The 25,096-nt window shown below is 32.8% G+C and overlaps 1 protein-coding gene and 1 long non-coding RNA gene across 3 annotated transcripts; both read left to right on the top strand.

Annotated features, from left to right (window-relative positions):
• The first annotated feature begins 9,863 nt into the window (after positions 1–9,863).
• LOC18105229 (uncharacterized) lies at positions 9,864–14,128 on the top strand. Its single transcript, XR_008057349.1, has 2 exons — positions 9,864–13,514; positions 13,733–14,128. It is a non-coding gene; the product is annotated as an uncharacterized LOC18105229 (long non-coding RNA).
• A 6,658-nt stretch (positions 14,129–20,786) lies between these two features.
• LOC7494094 (AT-rich interactive domain-containing protein 2) lies at positions 20,787–24,687 on the top strand. 2 transcript variants are annotated; one of them, XM_002320771.4, is made up of 3 exons: positions 20,787–20,946; positions 21,333–22,459; positions 23,288–24,687. In XM_002320771.4, the coding sequence occupies exons 2-3, from the start codon at positions 21,341–21,343 to the stop codon at positions 24,131–24,133; spliced, it is 1,965 nt and encodes a 654-aa protein (XP_002320807.3). In that variant the 5' UTR covers positions 20,787–20,946; positions 21,333–21,340; the 3' UTR covers positions 24,134–24,687. The 2 variants fall into 2 exon arrangements, with proteins under 2 accessions (XP_002320807.3, XP_052303065.1); XM_052447105.1 differs by having other exon boundaries at positions 20,789–20,946; positions 21,314–22,459.
• Positions 24,688–25,096: the final 409 nt, after the last annotated feature.

Genomic DNA, 25,096 nt, shown 5'->3' with positions numbered 1-25,096 from the left:
TGTCAAGCTCTTCAAGATTCTATTGTCCCATTATTTATACTGCGTCCGTTTCATATTTGATGATCATTCGTGTGCCAAGAGCCGAGATTCATTAGATCGGTCATGCTTCTTAAAATGAACGTTATTTGTACAATTGAAGACCAGCACACGTCATTCCAGTGATCACAGATTCGAAAAGGAGGAGAAAGTTGGTCCTGGATGGCCATGTTTAGCTATTGGTGTTCATTGCTGCGAAAAAAGTCAACCACTCACTGGTGGCCTGTCAACTTCAAATTGGCATGTGCTCAACTAGTCTTGTTAGTAGCCAACTTCAATTTCTTCCTTCTTTTCATGGTTTGGCAATTGACAGGAGAGGTCTTGTGGGTCATGATCACCATTTGACAATCCCCCAGGTAGACAAAGAGGCAGTTCAAGGATAAAGAAGAGGGCAGACAGGGAGGGATTATACGGTGTATGCCCTATAACGTTTTGTCAAATACTGTCCATTACCTGCCTAACCGTTTGCTTTGTTCTATCCAAACATACCAATGAGTAGGGGTGAGCAAAACTGGTTCGGTTCGGTTTTTATCTAAAAAACTAACCAAAGTCAAAATTTGAAAAACTTAAAAATTCAAACCGAACCGGAACCGGTTCAAACCGACCGGTTTCGGTTCGGGTCGGTTTTTTAACAGAAAAACCGGAAAACCTGTATTATTGTTTTTTTGGGCTTTTTTGGGCTTTCTGATGGGTTTTCTGATGGGCTTTCTAATAGGCTTGTAATTAATGGAACTATTATCTAATTTTGTTACAAAATTCTATAATATATTTAATATTTTTTATCACTAAATATTCATTTATATTAAATTATTAGTGCTAATATTATGTTTAATATGTTGCGAGTCTTTCTAATATTTATGTTTTGAAGTTTGGACTCCTCATGCATCAAAGTTTAAATAACACACACCAAATTAAAATTTAAATTACAAAGCTTTGCCTTCAAAAGGGCTTAAAAAAAAAACAACAAATAACATTGCCATAAAAAATAAAACACTTCATGCAAAAAATATAAATCTTCATTGTGCACATCATCCCAATCAAAAAGCACATCAAGATGACAAGAACATTGCACTTTGATTCCGTAATACCATTGACATCAAAACCTGGAAATCAAGATCTAAAATTATAACATGATAAAATAAATTTGAATATGTAAAAATAAAAAGTAGTATTTTACCATCAAAGTAACTTCTGAACTAATTATCATCCGATGCTACATGTAACTTTCCACCAAATTCTACAAAATAAAAAATTAGACATGTTAGATGATTGCAAATAATTTAATTAATAAATTACAAAATAAAAGGTGCAAGTTTCTAAATTTTTTTTACCTAACTCAAGGTTTTTGTAGGTTTCAAGATCATTTATCAAGCCTCTTGAACCTTGATAAATTCAAAGAGACTATCAAACTAATAAAAACTTAAATGTCAGGCAAAAACAAAAAACAAAATAGAAAGTAATATCAGCCAAAACATTACATAGAAACAATCACATTACACAGAAACAATGAAATTAATGACTAAATAAGTAAATATAGGACACACAATCTAATTTCTAAATCTTTTGTTCCATATCACATGCCTGGTATGTACATAAGAAGGCACAGATCAGTCCACTAGATAGAGGACGGACTAGAAGACCACCATGAGTTATAATTGGAGGTTCATGGGGAAGCAACATGACAGAAACTCATAAATTTCCCATAGCTAACAATAACAGCAATAGATGTTAGCAAAACTATCCATCTAGCATTGTACAAATAGTTGTATTAGTAACAAGTACAGTATATGTTGATGTAAATTCAAACCTTGTTTCCATCTTGATTAGTAAGGTTTAAACTTCTTCCCACCCACCCTATAACACCTGAACTAAAGCATAGGCACTATCAAGTTTTGTGACAGCATTTCTACTTCTCTCTAAATGCCAAGAGCAAACATCTAAATTCCAAGAACTTCACTACAATTCCAGGAGTAGAAGAAAAGGAAGTGATTCAAACAACAAGAGATTGCAATAACACAAATAAACAGTCATGAAAATCACAAATACAATGAAACAACAAGACACAGTCAACATATATCCTCAAGTTTGAAGAGTACATATTTTCAAATCAATAAGAAAAGAAAAACATAATTTCTAATTTCTAAACATTCATAGGCACAAAAACTAGCTTCTCCAGGACAAGTGACCAGGCTGCACAAGTTTCCTGTTTAAAATGGAGTATCAATTAGATAATATTTAGTCATACACGAGACCAATCAAACCGACAACTCTAATTGTTCATCAATACTAAAAAAAATAAACATTCCACCTCAAACTAACACCAAGCTTTCAAAGATTTAATTCTTGTTTTTGTGTTTTCCCAGTGTTAACAGTGAGGATTGCCCATGTAGCAGCTACTTACACCAGGCATTTGATATGGAACAAAAGTTTTAGAAATTAGACTGCCAACACCATTTTTAGTCATTAATTTTAGAAGTTTTAGAAGTTTTAGAAACAATCACATCACACGTAATTAGTGACAAAATTAATGAAATTAATGACTAAATATAGGACACACAATCACATTACACAAAAATGAATGAATGACAATGCGGGGCTTTACCCAGAATACACATTACACACTACACAGAACACACAGAAACAAAATCATACAGAATACACAGAATGCACAAATAAAAATCATCCCTACGCTAATCACAGAATACACACTACACGAACAATAGATTTATTAATGCAGAAAAAAATCAACCAAAATACATAAAATACTCAAACTCTGGTGTTAAAAAAAAAAATCAACCAACAAATATACAGAATCACAAAGCATATGTTAAAAAAAATAAAAATAGAGATTAATGGAAAAAAGATATCATACCTGGTGTGAGTTGGGACACGATTCAAGGTCCCGTGTGAAAGAGGGAGGGACTGGTTTGCTAGATTTAGACTCTGGTGTTAAAAAAAAAATCAACCAACAAATACACAGAATCACAAAGCATATGTTAAAAAAAATAAAAACAGAAATTGACAGAAAAAAGAAATCATACCTGGTGTGAGTTGGTACACGATTCAAGGTCAGGTGTGAGAGAGGGAGGGACTGGTTTGCTAAATTTGGACTCTGGAGGTTCGGTGTGCCAGTGTAGTGTGTGTCATGCGACTCGTGGCTGACTGGCTAGGTTGTTAGTTTTGAAGATGAAAATGGTGTGGGAGAGCCAAAGAGGGATATAGATGAAGAATCGAAGATAGATTAACTTGATTTTGTTGCAGAGTGAGTGAAAGTGTGAGTTGTGTGAGGTGCGGCCGTGAGGATGAGGGAGCGGCTGCAAGGAGTCGCTGGAGTGAGAGTGTCTAGGTCTAGGGTTAAGTTTTTTTTCTTCATATTTATAGTACCTCTTAAACCGAACCGGTTCGGTTCGGTTGGGGGTTTGCCGGTTTCAGGTTTCGGAAACCGAAACCGAAACGAACCGAAAATTTTTACAAAAAAAATAATCGATTTTTTTTTTCGATTCGATTTTTTTGATTATTTTTTTCTTGATTTATTCGATATTTTTGCTGCCAATAAGCAGAGCACCTTTTGAGCCTCCTGCTGTGTGATGTGAATCGTGTTCATGAATGCCTTTTTCAACCCTCTCTAGCATAAAGAAAACACGCCGCCATCATTGTTTTTTTTTTTTTTTTTTTGTCAAAAAGAACATCCTATATTCGCAATGCCACGAAAAAACCTCAACGTTCTTTTTAAACACAGGTATCTTCTCTTTCTGGCCCTTCTAAATGCATGTGAAAGCATGGAAAATTTTGTGGTTTACATTTCATCTTTTCATTGAGACTATAAAGTAGCACGAGTTATGAAGTTAGAAAACGGGTTGGCTCAATTGACAAATGGATACCCTCTATGTCACCAACCAGGATTTAACTTTGAAACCAGAAATTTCATAAATCTTCTAGTCTTAGCATTGCCTACTAAATAAAAAGAAGGCTGCAAAATTTAAATGTTGGCCAATGTTTCAGCTAGTAAATTTACTTGGAGTGTACATGCAAAGATCATGGATAATTCTGTTTGTTGCTTGCTTATTCCTGTTGCCGCTCTATATATTTGCCACTCCAATCCTAAAACTCCCTGGACAACGAAAAGATATAGCAGAGCTTGCTGGCAAATTTACTATTCGAGTTATTCCTCAAATGTTCTCATTAGCCATCAATTTCCCTACCCAAAAGTTCTTGCAGGCACAAAGCGAGGTTGGAGTTTTGGCATGGATTGGTTTTGCTGCTTTGATCATGCACATTGGAGTGCTTTATCTCTTCGTTAACGTATTCAAGTGGGGGTTGGCTGGTGCTGCCATTTCTTATGACGTCTCAGGTTGGGTCATTGCTTTGGGCCAGTTAGCTATGTGGTTGGTTGGTGCAAGGAAGGAATGACAGGATTGTCTTGGTTAGCCTTCAAGGACATTTGGGCCTTTGTTCGGCTCTCTATAGCTTCAGCTGGATGCTTTTATTTTATGGCCATAATTGCTCTCACCGGACACCATGAAGATCCTATCATCGCGGTTGGGTCACTTTCCATCTGGTGAGAAATCCCTTTACTGAATTAACACTTCCTGTTTACGTTCAGTATCTTACAATAGCAAAGAAAAAGAAAAAAAAAAAAAAAAGAGTTGAAAACATATTCCTAAGCAAATCTTAGAAGCACCTTGAGAGAAGCAGAAACACCTTTTCCTGTTTGATTATAAGAGACATGTTTGAGAGCAACAATTGTACTGATCAAACCAACTCAAGCATCTGAACAGGTTTATTCTTTACATTACCATCTACAGCAATTCAAAATGTAAGGAAATTTCTCTGTAAAGAATCACTCAGGGCAGAACTGGCCTCACTAGTAGAATTAAACGACAAATAACAGCACAAGAGCGACATAAATTTCTCCTAACACGATAAATGCCTTCAGAAAGTTTTTCTATGCATCCAGCATTGCATTCGTGTATTAAACAATGCAGAGCGTCATTGTGTTTGGAATTTGGAAGTAATATTATATTTTAAAGAATTTTTTATTTTAAAATATATTAAAATAATATTTTTATATTTTTTAAAAATTATTTTTTACATCATATATCAATTACCTAAAAATATAAAAAAATATATTAATTTAAAATAAAATAATTTAAAAAAAATCAATTTTTTTTTTAAATATTTTTAAAACAGAAACATGCTTGTAGGTTTTGTCCTCTACAAATAATGTAGCTTCTTTATTTGGGAGGAAGGGGTGAAAATTAAGGAAGGGAAAACGAGATGAAAAGCCCCTCCTCGTGTTTGGATGGAGAGAAAAAGGAGTAGTGAAAGTCAAGAAAAAGTTGTTTTCCCTTGGCTTGGATACTTGAAGAAACATGATGGGAAATTTTGAAGAGTGTAATTACATTTAAAACAAAATAATCTTTTTATGAAGTGAAATTTGTAGATCTAACACTTCATCAAATCAAATTCTAAAAAAAAAAAAACCCACTTCCTCTGCAAGTTGGAGAGAAAAGATTCTGTGGATTGAGGAAGATTTTCTCTTCATTTTCCATTTTAATCTTTATAAGGGAGAAATCTTCCCACTTTCCCTCGTTCCAAACACGGCGTTTCATGTTTTGTTTTCTAGTTCTTTGTCCGCATCAAGTCTGGGGGGATTCTGGTATTTTCTGAAAACGGAACCCTCCTGTGCAATTCTTTATAGTCTTCCCACTTTTTCTTATGACCCACTTTCTAAATGTCTAATATCACCAATGCCACTCAAATTCTGTTTATTTCCGGACCTCGCTTTCGTCTTTTGGTAATTACTGTACTAACCCCGTTCCTCACTTTGAGTAATTGCGACGTAGCCCATGTAATAATCCCTGTTCTCTTTTTTCGAACGCCAACTTTTCTTTAATTTCGAAATCACACTCACAAGATAAGAAATTTTCTTAGGGTTCAATAAGTGGAAATAGAGAGAGAATCCGTTGACTTAAAAAATGAAAGGAGAATTAAAATTAATGAAAAAAAATAGTATAAAAATGGCTTTGGACCTCTTCTTCTTTCTTTTTTTAACAAATCGCTTCATTTTACTTGGCAAAATCAGTGCCTTGCATCATTTATGCTTTCCGGTTGCTATTTTTTTCTTCTTCCTAGTTTGACCTTAAAAAACAAAGAGAAATTTCCAGTCAAAGATAAGGGAGGATGGGGTTTTTTTTATAGGCACCGGAAAAAGAAAAAAAAAAAAGTAGTCTCAAGTGACAAGGTAAAGATTATATGGGAAGACGAGCATGGTGAAAAGGTAACAACATTACTATTTAATATTGTTTTTTCAAATATTTTTTTATTTAAAATAATATTTTTTTAATTTTTAACATCAAAATAAAATAAAAGGAAATGAATTTAAAGCAAAAAAAATAAACAAAAATCAAAAACATGATTGGATCGGAAAACAAATACTACCATCGTAAATATTATTCACAATTCACCTATTTATTAATATTAATTTAATAAGATCTTTCATCGATGAAATTTCTTAATCTGACCATGTACTATTGTTTTCTTCATCTTATTAGGTCTCAGTGTTTAGAAGATGTTTAGAAGATATTAGCTATTTAGTCTGTGCTTCGTCACGAGTTGGGTCAAAAAAAAATTTCAATGCAAAAAATTAAATATGCAAGCTTTTTCAACATGATTTTTGACAACAAGAAATAATTCTTATTATAGATTGAAAATTCATTGCATGTATTTAATTAAGTAGATTTAAAATTATCTGTGCCAATAAATATTAAAAAAAATTGTTAATGATAATTAATGACTACACAGAAAAATCGAGAGATAGATACAAATCAAGATATTTGATATTGCAATGCGGATCATGTACCCGATTGTATTTAATAGCTTTGTTTCTTATAATTATTTTTGTATATAATCAAACGATAGTAAAAACACATGCGCATGAAAGAGATCGAATAAAATCCAATATATATAAAGCCTATTAATATTAGAAAAAAAAGGTTATTGTCTCATGTGAAAACTAGTAGTAAAAATTAAATGATATTTAACTGAAAACTAAATTGAAAAGTTGAGAATTGGATGTAGATCTAGATATCTAATCTCGAAACACGAGGTTGTGGACCCGGTTGTATTTAATAACTTTGTTTTTTGAAACTAATTTTTTATTTAATAAAATGATAATAAAAAATAAATGCATGGGAAAGCAATTGAATAAAATCGAAGAAAATACAAGTAGAGATGGACACACAAAAATAAGCCTGCTAGTATAAAAAAAATGTTGCAATCTTATTTGTAAATTAAGTAAAAATTAAGCGATATTCTATTAAGAAACATTATAAAATTTAATCTAATTTATTTATTTTAAATAACCTCAATTAAAACTCAATATTTGTCAGGTTAGGCATTTTACACATACACTTGACTAATATATTTTAATTAATTAATATTTAAATAAAAAAAATAAAGCTAAAAAGGATCCAAACATGCAAGCATGAGAGACCTAGTGTGTCTGGCCCATTAATAGAGAAGGCCACACACATGGGCTTGTAAGAATAGGCCTATGTGTTTGACTTCTTGTTTTTTTTTTTTTTGTAAATGGATGGATGACAAGTCACGTGTCATTTGTTTTTTTTTTTTAAAAAAAGAAAGTTGTATGCCTACACATAATCCAACCAACACAGCAATGACTAAAAATTGAAAGGCTGTTGTTTAGCCTAAAAATTTATTTTCAACTTATTTTTACCTAAAAAACCCTTATAAGCACTCTTATAACATTAAAAAAACATTTTATCAACTAAAAAACCCCTAAAAATGACCTATAAACACAAAACCAAATCGATACGAAATTATATCTCTTGACCTCGATCTATTTTTTCAAGTAATATGAAGGTTAAAAAACATCTCAATGGGACTCTTTCGTCTAATGAAATTCGTTGACATTAAGATCAATCTTTTTTGTCGTTGAAATGTGACCAACTGATGACTTTTTATAATAGCCCTAATTTTCTTTTACCATATTCACTGTAACATATAGTATTATCATTTAAAGTACATGAATTTTATACACACACACCCAAATTTTAACAGAGTTTCCTTTATATTTTTCAATACCAAGTTATCGACTCAATAGATTTTCATAACTTGCATATAAAATTTCAACATATTTCCATCGTCTGGGACTTCTATGTTTATATATTACCTCTAGCACAAGAACAACTTCTTCCTTTTCTTCCATATTTCCTCAAACAAATCAATTATTATATTATTTCAAAATATTTAGTTATGGACGATTAACCTAGTTACGACATAAAACTAACACATATTCATATTAATGCAAATTGAACCTAAATCTTAGTCCACATAATTATATAGGTTTAAGAGAAACTAATTAAGATATGCATATTTAATTTAGATTTATACACTACTTGGTTATAAAATTATACTACATAACAAAATATGTATTGATTTCACCAAAATTATAAATGTGATATCCACTATTTGTTACATCGTTGTGAAGTACCTAAAATTTATATAATACTCAACATAATTAGCTTATACACATAATATTTACTATTATTACTTTTATGTGAAATTATTCCTAATTCATACAATTTACATAATTTAAGAACACAACATCTTCTCTTGCAAAACCAACACTTGTTCTATTTCTACGTTATGGATTTTTGTAATTTCCCATTAACTAGGGTATTAGTCACAATAATCTCATGGACTAGTGTCTCCAATTTTTCATTAATTAGTGAATTGTTCTATTTAACAGGGGATCAAAATTTCCATATACCCATTAACCAGGAAATCAATATCTTCACCTGCCCATTAATCAAAACACTAATCTCATTAATCAGGGGATTAATATCTTTATTTGCTCATTAACCAGGGCACTAATCTCATTAACTAGAGTAACTAGTTTCTCAATCGCCCATTAAGCAAGGCATTAGTTCTTTTTACTAGGGTGACTAGTTTTTTCAATGATTTATCATTTATCAAATAAAAATACTATACATTTAAAGAAGAATTACAAATGCAATTAAATAATGCTTAAATTTTAAGGTGCTAACCACCTACCTAGCACCTAAGTGCGTGAAATGGTTCTTTATTGTTGAACGGGTCTTACGGCATCTTCAAGTGATAAAGTGAACTTTTATCCTTAATCAATCAAATGTTTTTTGGCACTTCCTATTTTTCCCCTCTTGACCCGGTTCTAATCATCTTTAAATTTTCAAATCCTCCTGTTTGGGATTGTGGTAGCGGTGGCGGTTCAAAATGCTTTTTGCTTAGAAATGCATCAAAATGAATTTTTTTTTATTTTTTAAAAATTATTTTTGATATCAGCACATCAAAACGATATAAAAATATAAAAAAAATTAAAATTTTTAAAAATATAATTTACACTGCATTCTCAAACACACCCAATCTCCTTTGAGTATTGCGTTGATATTGTTTCCCGCTACCTAAACTAATCTCACTCAAACCCTTTTCATTTTTATTATAGGATTTTCTCTCAAGTTTTGTAATTAAGCTAGAAAACCTCCTCCCTTTTTTTTTTTTTTTCAACTCTTGCTGCCGGTTCGGAGTATTTATAGTCAAATCTTTTAACATTTATAATTTGACCTATTTTGCTTAATTATTATATTCTGAGCCCATCTTTTCTTCTTTACCAACAGTAATGTCATACTTTCTTTTATTTATTTTAATTCCATTTTTTGTTATTTAATTTTAAATCCTCAATTAAAAAGAATGTGGATGGTACCCTGGATCTCCTCATGTGGACTTCAAGTCTTCAACAGTTATTAGGTTCGGTCCTTGCATTTTAATTTGTTTTCTTTTGGTCCCTTTAAGTGGCTGAATTGTAATCGTATCTTCTCTTTTCATCTCTCTCTCATTTCATTTCCTTTTCCTCCTACTAAACATAAATCAACCACGACCTCCATGGAATGAAGCCCTCATCAACACCCAAAACAAACCTCACATTCCCTTCCCTTCTCTTTATCTCTCTCTACCCATTGAAGTACAGAACAAGAACGGAAGAAGCTTGAAAAGAGAAGGTGGTGATGTATTATTATAATTGTCATGGAGTTAGTAATGCAGCAACCAGTGACAACCATTAATGGTGGAACCTTCCTTGGTTTAAGGGTCCTTAAAACCCATGCCACCATCATGCCAGTTTTTCCTTTCCTTTCCTTTCTTTCAATTTTTTGATGTGTTTTTTTTTAGGTTTTTCATTTTTGGGTTTTGTTCTTTTTTTTTTTGCTTATTTAGATTTGTTTGGCTATTTGAGTTTCTGATATTTTGTTATTTAATGGATTTTCTGGATTTTTTTCCAGGTTTTTTTATTTGACCATGGTTCTATTCGAATGTGCTTCATTGACGCTGTTTACGTCCATCTTGATTCGTTTCTATTTGTTTGTTTGATATCTGGAGTCTTTTTTAATTGAATTGAAACAAAATTGCCTTATTTGTTTCACTGAATCTCTCTCTTTTTCCCTTCACAATCATCAGTGCTATCAATCTGGGCTCCACGTCCTTTCTACTGAATCCTGAGCTGATTTTGCGTCTATTCACAAGTTTCCCTTTTCCAATTATTTGTACTTTGAGTTTGTTTTGCTTTTTTTTTTTTGTTCTATTAGTGTACTCTCTTTGAGCCCACGTCTGAGAAATGCGTTGTGATCATTCTTTATCTTGATCGTACGGTAATGACAAGATTTAATTTAAGTGAGTTTGTTTTGAAATTGATTATTTCTTTTTACAGAGGAGTAGGATCAATGAGAAAGCGAGTATGTCATATAATTTAGTTCCTGGTTCTAACAAGGTAGTTGGCTGAACACAAGTTTTAGTTAGTTAGCTAGATTTTGAGGTTTTCTACATAATTATTTTTGGATTTTAGGTTATATTTTCTAATGTTTTCTGGCTGATAAGGTTTTGAATCTAGATTAGGCGATTAAATGTTGGAAACAGCTTTGACATCAAGCACTGGTGAGTGGTTTCTAGGGCTCTTTTATACTGTTTGTTTGAAGCCATCCTAATTAGCTTCATTTCTCTTTTGTTTTTTTCCCCTTCTTGCCTCTCTTCCAGACGTTATTTGTTTGTTTTTTTAGCTTTTTCAAGCTTTTGGTGAAATGCTTTGTTCTTTTCTTGGATCTTTTTCATGTATGGTGGGTTTGATAGAACTGTTTGTTGTCCTTTTTTCTTCCCTGTTTCTATGACATTACTAACAGTTTAGGGAAGTTTTCAGCAATGCTGTGAAAACGTTTCATTCCTCCATAAATAGATTGCCTTTAAATGAGTTGTTAATATATTTCATTAAGATTAATATATCATTTTCCCACTCTTTTTCTTATTCTAATTGATTTTTTGTTTTTATGTGCTGGGTGATTTCTCTTAGCCTTTGCCTCTAAAGTTTAGGCTATTATAAGAAGTGCTTTTCATTTTTTTTGGCTGCTTTTATTCGTTATGTATCACGTTCATTTCGATTCCTATCTCTATTGCACAATAATGCATTAAATATCTAATATTAGAAAAAAGAAAGTCAGGTTTCTCAGTCGTTTCAACGTTTGCCATTTCACTTTGTTATTAAATTATGTTCCGAATCAGTTTTCAGGCTTTTTTTTTTCTTTTCCGATGAGGTTTCAAAATCCAAAGTGTTTAGAAATAAGTTTTTTAGCGGTGGTAAAATAGTCTATTCTCCATTATTTATGAAATTTGTAGCTTGTTATAGAAAGCATGTAACCTGCAAAATAGTTTCATTTGGTGGGATTTGGAGATCCTCAAATGACAAAGTTAGTGACCTTTAAGCAAATAGTTATAATAAAGAAGAGAATGAATATTTATTCTTAAGAACAAAATGTTTTGTTCTTAGTTTTGATATAATAAATGTTCTGAAATTAGAAAAGCATTTTTGTTGACAATAGAGATTGTGAACCTTTTACCCATGTGATTATAAGGTAAGGATATTTATACTTCTAAAACCCTATAGAAAATATTAAGGCTTTAGGATGTCTTTTTACCTTTATAGCACCCAAGGTCGATGGGTTTAGCAATTTGCTAGACCTATGCCTAATTAGGCTTGGCGTACATCCAAGTCCAAAGGTGGTGGGTCTGGTAGCTTGCGAGATTCATGTCCGCTTGGGCTTGGCATGTAGGCGAGCCTAAGGGCGTTGAGTCTAGCATCTCGCCAGACTTGTGCCCTATTGGGCTCGACATTCAGCTAGACCCAAGATTAAGAGGTCGTGTCCGCTTGGTCTCGACACGTAGCCAAGTTGAAGGGTGTTAGATCTAGCAGCTTGCCAGACTTGTGCCCATTTAGGCTCGACACGTAGCCAAGCCTAGGGGTGCTGGGTTTGGCAGCTTGCCAGACCTATGCCTACTTAGGCTCAGCTCGTAACCACATCTAAAGACGTTGGTCCTAGAAGCGAGTTAGACCCATGTCACCTAGGCCTGACATTCTGCCAAGTCTAGGGATGTTGGGTATGGATGTAAGCCCCACCCACTTATCAATGGGTTATCATCATGTCTTTGGACTTTTTAAACAAGCATTTAGGCTCAAAATTCATTTTCATAAAATGCCAAAAATAGTGATCCATCACTTTCAGTTATCACTTTGTTTTTCTTTGGTTTTTCTCTTTGATATTTTTTTTAAATTTCCCTGTTTTGATTGCCGGATTGTGGAGCTCTGCAGGATTTAGATTTTGCCTCTGATACTTGGATCCATCAATTTCCACTGCATTGCCATGGAGCTGGTTTTGGTCCAAATTTCCACTGCATTGCCATGGAGCTTGGATCATGTATTTAATTTTCTTTCTTTCTCTCTTTTTTTTTTTCCATAATGTTGCTTGATTTGTGCTTTTGGTTCCGTTGTGGTTTGCTGAGATGTTGAGCTGCCACAGTCCTTGAGCTCAATCATTGTTGCTTCTCACCATTTATCTTCATAGATGTTTCATTTCTCCAGTATCGATAGTGACTTAGACATGTTCTTTGCGTAATCTTTTTACCCTTCGATTATCTTACAATCATTCCTATAATTTCTTTGTTTTGACTTGGCGTACATAGTCCTTCATTTTCTTTGTTGCCTAAGTTGACTTTTGACAGGCTATTACTTTCTCCCTCTTTTTTTTCTCCTTGCTTTTCCTGTGTTGTTTGGTGTGATGTTGTCCCCATTCTAGCTTTAATCTTGTCTCTTCTACATAGTGACTATTTTTGTTCCATTCCCCCTTGCATTGTCACTTAGATTTCCTGGTTCTTCTTATTTTTTATATTTTTTTCCCACGATGTAACTTGATTGCTATCATTTTCCCCCTTCTATTTCCAGGAATGGTTTTTTCACCAGCTGTTTATCTTTCTCATCTGTTTTTTTCTTTCTGAACTATTGTTTGCTGAGATCGTAAGCTTCTTCTGAAATTCAGTGTTGCCTTTGGTGATCGTTTACAATGATCTGATTCGACATTCCCTTCTCCCAATATTGTCATTTGGTATGCGCTAGTCTTCTTTCATTTTTATTTTTTCCTTTTCCTTTGCATGGTTTTCAGCTCTTTTGCCTTTTCTTTTAGGCTTTTAGGTTTTTTGATGTCCGTTATATTTGACCTCCGTCAACCTTTTACCCCCCTTTTTAGTTTTGGTACCAGTTCTTTTTTTAGTTTTGTTACCAGTTTTAGCTTATTCTTTTTCCTTGCACCTTTCTTTTAACCAGGACGCTGCTTCCAAGTTCTCTCCTTGCCTAAAGTCAATCACGGTTGCTTTGACGCTGCTTCGAAGTTCTCTCCTTGCCTAAAGTCAATCACGGTTGCTTTAACGCTGCTTCTATGTTTTTTTTAATTTTAATGTTTATCTATCTATCCCAGCGTTATGATTTGTTGTGAAATAGTAACTTGCTGCTGCATTTCGACCACCATAAAAGACTTCCTTCAACCATCATTTTTTTTACTTGATCATGGAATCCTCTGCAACGTCGCTGCTTTTTATAACATTGCTTTGTAAGAGACTGTTCATTCTATGTTGTCTTCCATGACACCCACACATGGCTTATGCTTATCCTTCTTTATTTACCCACATTCATTATAGCTTAGAATTCTTTCACTTCATTTCATTATCATTGTATCAGCTCCTATGAATTCCATTTGTTGCCCTCACTTAACAGCTACTAACACAATTTTTTCCCTACAAGCTCAATGATTATCCATCTTTTCCAAAACTTGCGCTGCACCATGCAAGCAAAGGAAAAATATTGATAAATCATGTCATGTGATCCAATCTTCCTCCACTGCAAGTTAAGCATTAGCCTTAAAAAAAAAACTCACCAAGTTCTTGCACCAGTTTTTTTGCATGCCCTAGGAATTTGAATCTTTGTTCATTAACAGTGGCAAACAAGATGGACCTTATTTGGGTATGGAGGGTTTTGGATTGATTTTTTAATACAAAATAACAATGTTTGTGTTTGTTTACCATACGTTGTGCATTTAGTTTGCATCTGACAGTTGATTTCATTATCCCATTTTAAAACCATTCAAAAACATGTGATCGCACAATGGAAAGTTATGCCTGCGGTGTAGTGCGAGCAACATAGCTAGTGTGTGAATCGAATAATAGTGAGGATATGGCTCCAATTGCTTCTAACGAGCTCGCTAATAGCTTACGATTCTAATAAAACAACATTCTAAATGATAATATATCATTCTACATAGTTATTTCAAACTATATTTTTTTATATTATCAACAACTCCTTGTCAAGATGAATTATGTGTGATTGAATATCCTATTTCTTTGATGTGTTTTTATGGTTATTGCTTATAAGTAACGCTACATTTACAATCCAGGTACTGATTTGATAAATTTAATTTTCTCATGCATATATTATCATAAAATCATTTAACACAAATATAGTTTTTAAACTCGTTCAACCTAGTAGGTTGACCCGGTAACTTGTCTATTCAAGGTCTTGTCTACAAGGTTGATCACCGACCCAAAACTTGTCTTGAGACAATTTTTTTTAATCGGTGACTTCCTTAAACTCGAGTGACCTGGATGATTAAGTTCAATGATTTTTTTAATTTGTATGATAGAGTTCATTTTAGTTTTTTTTTTAAAGAAAATGATATCATTTCATTAAAAAATAATTGAAATGATGTTATTTGATGGTTGACATGAGTTTATTCAATGACCAAGTAACTTGACTCTTAGCTGAGTTAAATCCCGAACCAAGTTTGACAATTATAAACATGATTATTTTCCTTTAATCATGTTATTTGTTTTTGAAATCTATTGATAGCTCATATATATCAAATATTATTCAATCATTAAAATTATAATTTTTCCAAATTCAATCCTTTTTTTAAGGATTGTATATAGGTTAGTTTACGAGTAATTTTATGGTGTTTAAGGAATAACCAGTAGCGTCTTATTAGTTACATTACAAGGCTTACTTTAAAGAAACATAGAGATATAATTATGAGATAAAAATCTTATGTGAAGATATTTTTATCATTTTTTTATGGATCATGATTTTATATTCTTTCTGCTCTTTATGTTTGTCTTTCTTCGAAGTGGAGCTTAGTAAATAACTATCAAGATGTCACTAGTTATTCTCTGAGCACTATAAAAATTTGTCAGTTCAAGTAACATTGAGGCTTTAGCACGATGTTATAACATGGTTATAAAATCTAGTTTAGCCTGATGGGTCGACATAAGACTAGTCTATGCCGGGGTTGTTTTAAAACTATTTGGAAAGTCGACCTGATCAAACCTGGATGATCTGGTAGGTCAATCTATAATTTAGGTGATTCCATCAATATATTTTTAATTTTATTCAAAATTATATCATTTTGGACAAAACAAAACCAATAAACCCTGATTAATTCACAACTGGTGGGTTAGCCTACCCATCTTAAACCTAGCCTTGGGTTGGGTTGAGTTGAGTTTTATAACTATGATATTTACTAAGGAACTAACTATTTGACCAACACTTCATCACGGACCAAATATTTTTCTTGATCAAAAAATTGAACAAATAGGTTTTTTCAACATATTTTTTTACATAAAAAATATAAAGTGTAAATCGAGAAGTTTATGCATGCATCTAATTAAATAAATTGAGAATCATCTCTGTCAATAAATAAAAAAGAAAGTCAATAACGATAACTAAATATGTATCTGAAAAATCATGAGGCGGATGCAGATCAAGATATTTGATCTTGCAACACGGTCTATTTACTTGATTGTACTTAATGACTTTGTTTATTAAAAATAATTTTTTATTTAATCAAATGACAGTAAAAATAGGCACACATAAAATTAACTGAAAAAAATTAAAGGAAAAAATATCTCGGAAGGCTACACTTGTTAGAAATATCATCCAAATTTTTATTTTTTTTAAATAAAGTTTAATTGTATAAAACATAAAAAATATAGATGAATTAGAATAATATTTTCAAAAATTAAATACAAACAAAATAATTAGAAAACAACCACTATTTAAAAAAGACTAAATACAAACAACAAGAAATTAGAGAGAAGATGCATTGATTTTAATATAAATTAAAAAAATACATATGTTTTATTTTAAAAAAAAAAAGAGAAAAAAAAATAGATCGGACACTAAGAAAAAGGCCAGGCACTGTGGTGCCTAGCCCATTTAAGAAGGACACGTGTACAAGCCTTAATTTTCTTTAATGTAATTGAGGTGGACAGTCAGATGACCCATCATCTTGTATTCCCTAGATTCTTGTCACTGTGGTAGCTAGAAAAACAGGTTCTATATTTTTTTTGATCTAAAAATTTATTTTAGCCAAAAACACCTAGAAAAAAGTCTAAACACCTTAACAAACCCATAAATATCATTAAAAAAACAAAACAAAAAACAACAAAATCTACCTAAAACAAAAAAATCTTTTTGAGCTCATATTTGGTTTTTAGGCAATTTCAAGACATAAAAATACTTAAGTGAAATTTTTCTCATCAAATGGAACCCTTTAACAGCAAGATTGATCATTTTGGTGGTTGAAATTAATGTCAACACTGCTTTTCTCTCATATCGCTGGAATCTAGAAACCTCTTTCTCTCTTATCTCAAACTAGGGACTAAAAAATAACAAAAATAAACTTTTATACTAAAATTAAATTGAAAAAACATTGAGCGACTAGATGTGTATAATCTATAAAGTTTGAGGACTAAATCAAATTTTTATGTAAACTTCAAAACCATCACCTATTTATGACCTTTTTTTATTTTATTTTGTTCCTTTGTCTTTTAATTTTATCATTATTCAATAAATTTGATCTAATTGGCCTTCAATTTGACCAAAAAAATGTAATCTTGCAAAAAAAAAAATTTTGAGAATCAAATTAAAAAAAATATTTAAATAACAGATTCACATTAAAATATGATAGAGTAAACAATATGGTGTGTATAGTGAAGACCACGTATTTTATATTTACAGTAATATTATATATTCTGCATCCATTTGCATATAAAGAAAACCTAAGAAAATGATATAATAATTAACTAGACATGTACATGTTAACTTAAAGTCAATGGCAAGATTTGAATCCAAGACCTCAAAATTATTTCCTATTTATATGTTTCGATTATTAACCTTGCATTCCCTTTTTTTTTTTTATTGGAGTATATTTTTGGTTTGCAATACTATTCAAAATATAAAATGCACACAATAATTATTTATAGCAGTCACTAGATTGGTGACCTATATTGCGCTACGGGCCAAATCAAATTTCTTCCAATGTAAAAAAATGAAGCTTAAATGATAATAGTGTTTTTAAAAAATCAAGAGAAATTCGAGAGTTGGGTCATTGACTTGATCACTTGACTAGATTCAATAAGGTTAATAAATTTAATAATATGATAAAAATAATAATAGATGACAATGACAACAACAACAATAACAAACAAATATAATTAAATAAATGACATGAGTTAATATAGGTTAACCCGCTAAACCTGTAACCCAACACATGAGATTAAGATAATCATATAGAAAAAAAAAGTCTAATCCCCAACAAAACCAATATTAAAAAATGAGATTGCAAAAAAAAAAAAATTGTAAAAAAAAGACATGAGAAAACCCTAAGTCAGCCCGGGCTAACATTTCAAACTCATGACCTAAGTCTTCATGTAAGAATTACCTCATAGAAGTCAAGCCTGGAAAATAATGAAGCCAAAATCCTGATCAACAAAATATCAAAGGTTGTAATTGAAAAAAAAAAGTTTAAATAAAAAGGGATCTAAAACAAAACAAGTAGGAATTAAAAAATATATAAAAAAAATCTGACATAAAAATTAAATGAAGTCAAATATTGAGGGATAAAATTTAAAAAAATCAATTAAAAAATAATTAAAAGCAAAACAAATACAATCAAAATAATGGGGACTAAATCTGATAAATAAATAAAAATCAAAGGAGGATGAAATTGAAAAAAAAAATTCATGAATGATTTCAAATAAAACAAATAGTAATAAAAAGAATATGACCAAATCTGAAGAAAAAATAAATTGAAAGGCTGCTTTGAAAATTTATAGGGCCATGCATAAAAATTAAGGTAAAGAGAAAAAAAAAAAGAAAAAAAAATTGCAAGTGCCAGATTGAAGGTTTGTTAGCCACACACTCAAGAATGGATAGGTCACCAAGACAATTCAAATATTGCTATGAAAGCTTGCATTTAGACATCGAGGGATGTCATGTGTACTGCCCGAAGAGCACAAGTGTAGCCACGTGCTTCCTCGTGATAAGCACGCCAAACACTTTTCAATTTAAAATAATATTTTATGTGTAAAAATACTAAATTGTTTATGATCTAACATGTTTTTTTTTTTAAAAAAAAAAACATGATGAAAAGACAAAAAAAACCATTATTAACACACATACATTTTGGGTTAGGTTCGGGCAAGTTTTAAGTTAAGCTTGATAATATTTATAGTCTACCTATTATTTATAGGTTAAGGTAACTATCCAAAAAGTATCCACTTATTTAGGTTAGGTTATATTAATATTTATTGGGTTTATATTAAATTATCATTTATACACAGCAATATTTTATTACTATTATGGTGACGATGAAAATAATTATATAATCGAGTGATTATTGTGAAAATAAAAATAACATTAACAGCCATGACGGTTTTGATACAAAGAAAATAGCAGAGATAGTGGCTAGATGATGTAAATAACAAATTCAACATTAATTGATAATTCTCAAAAAAATACTTTTCCCGTATTGAAATACTTCCATAAATGAGTTACTGTTATTATTCTTTACATGATTAGTTTTTTCATTCACAAAAAATATCTCACACAAATGATAAAAGCCCTAATAAATTGCTTGATATAATTGAGCATCAAGTTTCTATCCTTTGTACTATGTTCATCCGACCCCCTCTTCTCTCGTCAAGGTTGATAGTTGATACAGATGGGTGTTTGTAATTAGATTTAAGAGCAATAATTTAAATCAATACCTTTCTTTTTCGACAAATAAAATAAGTTTTGGTTCTTACTTTTTTTCTTTTAATTTTAATTATTTGTTGGAATTATAGTTTTCAGACCCGGCCTGGTCCAAGGCCCGGGTTTCGGGTTTTGCCGGGTCATCGGGTCGGTCAGGTCAATTCTTTTTTTAAAAAATCAAAACGACGTCGTTTTAGTAAAAAAAACAAAAGTCAACGGGTTGCAACCGGGTTTTTGACCGGGTCTTGCTGGGTCACACCGGGTTTTTCCTTACCCTATTTTTTCTTCAACCCGGGTCCTGGGTCAATCCGCCGAACCGGGCCGGGTTTCAAAACTATGATTGGAATAAAGAGAAAGAACCGATCTTCATATAAGAAAACCGTTAAAGAAGGCAAAAAAAACTATAGTATTTTTGGAACATCTATTACTCAGTGAAATACTAAGAAATTTTATAGTAGTTTGGAAATAATTGTTGTAGTTATTCCATATATTATAGACATAAGAATAAGAAGAGAAGAGAGAAAAAATTATTTTTTTAACATACATAGAAATATTCTTTTTTTTTTCAGGATTTGATATGATTTTTTTTGTGTATTTGTCTCTCTCACACAGCATTAGATCCATGAAATAAATATTGATAATTAATTCTAAAAAACCATGAAATTACACATATAAGATCCACTTAAATTAAGCCACGACAATTCAATAAATATATCATGTTAAAACTAGTATTATTTTTATTTTCAAAAAAATTTCTATTTATATAAATTACTACAATCATATCAATTTTAATATAACTGTTGTGAATTACCATAGTTTTTTCCATAAAAAAAATCACTTGCAAAACAAGAAAACAATCCATTTATGGTTTAAGTATTTGAGTGTTAATATAGTAAATAAACTTATAATGTTGTGTCTATTTGTTGGTTGTAATTTTTTACTAAATCTTTTTATAGTTGAAAAATATTACTTTTGAAAGGAAACAAAACATATAAAAAAAAATTCATTGGCTCAAAAGACAATAAGGTGGGCCCACAACAATATTTAACCCTCTAAAAATATTTTTAATTCCAAAAATATTCTCACCCCCTTGATGAAACCACAATAAACCCACCCTCCTTAACTCAACCCAAGAGTTAATATTTAACCAAGGTCAAGTCAAAGGTGACCACTATAAATAAAGGACCATTGTGGCCATTTTCCTCAAAACCCTACTCTATTGGAAGCCTTTTTCAATTAGAGCTTCTTACACTCTCATCTAAACCAAGTCCTATAAAAAAAAATAAGAAAGGAAAAGACTAAAAGAGGGAGGGAGGGAGGGAGGGAGGGGCAGGCAAGAACGAAAAGGGCCAAAAACCGAAGGGGGTCGAGGCAGCAACCACCTCACCCGTGTTGGCCTCATTGAAACCCCACACCCACAATACAACTTCTACACAAACAAAACCTACGAAATTCTGGTATGTCTCTCCTTCCTTCTATTTTTTTTTCTCTTTAACCCCTAAAGCATTAATCTTTTAGATTTTGAAAACTAGGGTCTCTGTCTGTTCAAAACTTATTTTCTAGCCCCCCATTCTCACAGACTCTCTCTCTCTACTCTCTCTACACGCACAAGACCCATTTGACTCTTTCAAGAGAGAGACAGCGGGACCATAGAATTTTTACAGGCGTTTCAAAACCCTAGATCAGCCCTCAAATTCCCGCCAAAAACCCATCTCCTAAACATGACCTAATTCTAAACTGTGCATGTGATAAATACTGCTAATTAATTATGTAGTTTTTTTGTTTTTTTTATGATAACAAAGAGAACAACTGACCCACTTTTAGGGTTTCGAAAAAATGACAGGATGGTCAATGATAGCTAATGATTTTACAAAAAAACCACAAAGAAAGATAGCTCCGGACGGGTTTTGGGTGGATCTTGAGCCGAATTCAAAAGGGTCCGTTTTGAAAAGCGAACTCGATTTCCAGCTCAGGAGCCGTTTCGATAAGTTTCTGGACTCGTTTTTCAAAGAGATTTGCGGGTTAGATAGTTGTTTATGGATTCTACCTCCAATGCTTGGAAATGGGCAGTTTGTAGATTTGCTTAAACTGTTTTTAGCTGTGAGCGAGAAAGGTGGGTATGGTGTTGTTTCTGAAAATGGGTTGTGGGATTTGGTCGCTCGAGAGTTTGGGTTTGGATTGAACCTTGCCCCGACTGTGAAATTGGTTTATATTAAGTACTTAGACTCCTTGGAGAGGTGGTTAGAGAGGCTTCTTGTTGATGGTATAGGATTGAACGCTGAGTTGAGTGATAGGGGGGTTAATGTGGGTGGGGCTTTGATGGAATTAGGGGCGGAGTTTAAAGGGTTGTTATCTGAAATGCCAGAGAATGAGTTTTTGGAATTGAATTCGGAGTTGAATGTGAATGCTGAGGTGGAGTCTTATGAGAGTGAGAAGTTTGCCGAGGATGAAGAATCATTGCATATAGACTCAACTAAGAGTGGTGTTGATTTTGTGGAAGTTGGGGAATCAGGTGATAATGTAGTAAAGAGTTTCATGATGGACGGTTCTTTTTCTAACGAGGATGTAAAAGGCAAGGATGTTGATGAAAATTTGATATCTGATTCAAGGAAAAGTGAGAAAGTGGAAAATGAGGATGAGGTGAAGAGCGTGGTGGTCGTGGAAACTGATGGAGATGAGGAAGGAAATAAGGGTGATAACAGTGAGATTGAGGAACTGGATTTAGCAACTTTTGAGGAATCTGTTTCTAGTCGTAAGAGGAAACGGGATTCCATTTATAGAATGCTGAACTGGGTTACTGAGATTGCAAAAGATCCATGTGATCCCGTGGTTGGATCGTTACCTGAGTGGTCAAAGTGGAAAAGTTACGGGAATGAAGAATGCTGGAAGCAGGTTTTGGTGACCCGGGAATCGTTGTTTCTGAAAAGAAATGCTGATTCAACTTCAAGTGCAGAGGGGTTTGTTAAGCAGGTACCTATCACTTACTGATGTTTCCTGCTATTATTGGTAAAGGTGATTGATAGCATACTGTCTTTCATAGATGGTTCTGTGTATCTACTCTATTTATTCATTGGTTGAAAAACCTTTTCAGGCTACATGTCTGTATGTTTAAATATGGATTTATGATTGTATATAGATCACACACAGACTTTGTTTATCAAAGTATCATTTTTCTTCTGTTACTTTTGCTCATTTCTTCATAGTGCACTGTAATCATTTTCATGACTTCTGAGCATAGTTATTGAATTTTTTGGCCCCGAGCTGCTGTTATACCCAATTGACACTATGCGCGGAATGAATTTACAAGTGCTTCATCTGGTTCTATATAGGGCCTTTTGCAATAATTTTTATTAACTGGTATGTATTTCTAGTGTATTGCATTCAACTAGGGCCAAACAGTTTTACAGGTGATTAAATGTTCTCACCATATGCTACTTGTACCCATTTGACAAGGGAACTCCTAATTTGATTAGTATTTTGGCCCTTGCATCTTTTGAATTTATCACCTGATGGGCTCTGCTAAAAAACAAGATCACTGGTTGTTCATGCTGTGTCTATGTTAAAATTGATTTTAGGTCACAGATGCATGTTTTTGATTGATGGAAATTGCCCTGCTATGGATTGGCCACTGATTGTGATGTCCTCGTCAATTTTAATACCTTAATTTGCTATTTATATAATGCTTATGTTGATCCCTGCAAATGTTCTTATGTAACTCAGTTTATGTTAATACCATAACAATCCAATTATCTCCAATTTATTACATAATGTAAGTCACAATATATTACCACTTTGTAGAAATATCAGAAGATGCATCCATGTATGTACGATGACCATGCTGGATCTAGTTACAATCTTAGAGAGAGGTTAAAATGTAGAAAGCTTTTTCCTGGGGAAACATCGTCTCAAGCACTTGTTTGCTCACAGTCATCTTCTGCAGCCACCCAAACTGATTCAGATTCTTGCATGGAAGGGGTTTATGATGGTGATTCTTCAACTGAATGTTCAGTGCTTGACCTGCCAATTACAAAGAGAATTCCTGTGGGGCCAGTTTTTCAGGCTGAAGTACCAGAATGGACTGGCATGGCTTCTGAAAGTGACTCAAAGTGGCTTGGGACTCGGGTTTGGCCACTTGAAACTTCAATCAACAAATTTGTTATTGAAAGGGAACCTATCGGTAAGGGAAGGTCAGATTCCTGTGGTTGCCAAGTGCCGAAATCTATCAAATGTGTCAGATTTCACATTACTGAGCGAAGGTCGAGAGTGATGCGTGAACTGGGGAAGGCTTTTAATCAATGGAGATTTGATAAGATGGGTGAAGAAGTAAAACTCTCCTGGTCGTTGGAAGATCAAAAGAAGTTTGGAGCTATAGTGAGGTCAAATCCTCTATCTCTTGATAAGTGTTTTTGGGACGAGATATTCCGATGTTTCCCAAGTAGGAGAAGGGAAGATCTGGTGAGCTATTACTACAATGTATTTCTTTTGCAGCGCAGAGCAAACCAGAATAGGTCCACTCCAGACAGCATCAATAGTGATGATGATGAATCAGAATGTGAATTAGTAAACTATGGCTCTAGGCGTGAGGCAGTCAATTCACCAGGCTCCCTCATATCAGCAAAGAAGCAACATAAATATGTTAAATAGTGTCTGATCAGGTTGATGCCTAACTGAGATATAGAATCTGGCAGTTTCTCTCTCTCTCTCTCTCAGATTTTTGGCTATTTGGCAATTTTGCATGGCTACCACAGAATTTTCAGTGCTTTTGAAAAGCGGAAGTTTAGCAATTCAAGTCTCTGCTTTAGGGGGTAGCTAGAGGAGAAAATTGATGACAGCTATTGTTGTGGGAGCAGCAAACTGTAAGGGCTCAACCAGCCAAATTGATTTTCAAGTGCTATTGCTTCATTTCTTATGGTTTTTGAGATATACTTCTTGTTCATCCTTATATTTCTACATCGATTTCAGGTATTTTCACTTTGCAAACCCATTTTCTTTTTAAGCTGTTTGATGATAAGGCTGGCTTCAATAGGAACATTAGGAATACCGTGAAATGTCAACTCGGTAGTTAGATGGAGATGAATAGAAGAAAAGTGTATACTGTGATTCAATTGTAGTCTCTCATCTATTTTTGTAACATGCACTTGATATAATTGATTTTAAACATGTATGGAAACTAGTCTTGCCTCAGGCATTTGCATTTCGGTTTCTCTGTTTCATGCATCCAATGATTGCCTGTTCTTGTAGGCTTACATGCTGACAACAAAATATTAAAAGCACACTGCTTTTAGTGTATTGAAAATGAAAAAAACACCATAAGGATGATTGATTCAAATGTGATGGTTGGATTTGCATGCTATAAACAAATTATGAATTTGGAAGTAAACTTTCAAGACCAGTTGTGCTACATGAGCTTATGACCAGGATGTGGCTGGGTGAGGAAAGGTTTCATTGGATGGCAAGAAATAAGGAAAGCAGTGAAGAAAACTAAGGATTTCTAGATGCAGGAGTGGCACCTGTAGAAACGTAAATAAAAAGAACAACCTTTTCGACTCGAGTCATATGTTCCATTCTAGTCTTTCCGGTGGTGGAAATACTCAATTTGGAGATGCA

This window comes from Populus trichocarpa, chromosome 14 (assembly GCF_000002775.5).
Source record: "Populus trichocarpa isolate Nisqually-1 chromosome 14, P.trichocarpa_v4.1, whole genome shotgun sequence".
Taxonomy (NCBI): domain Eukaryota; kingdom Viridiplantae; phylum Streptophyta; class Magnoliopsida; order Malpighiales; family Salicaceae; genus Populus; species Populus trichocarpa.
The sequence above is the reverse complement of the archived record's forward strand: the minus strand, read 5'-3'. Positions and strand labels throughout refer to the sequence as shown.

Bases quoted from the DNA above. Each gene is read 5' to 3' on its own strand.
- LOC7494094 (XM_052447105.1), top strand. From the start codon at position 21,326: ATGACAGGATGGTCAATGATAGCTAATGATTTTACAAAAAAACCACAA. The intron at 22,460-23,287 runs GTACCTATCACT...ACCACTTTGTAG, and splicing joins CAGAGGGGTTTGTTAAGCAG to AAATATCAGAAGATGCATCC.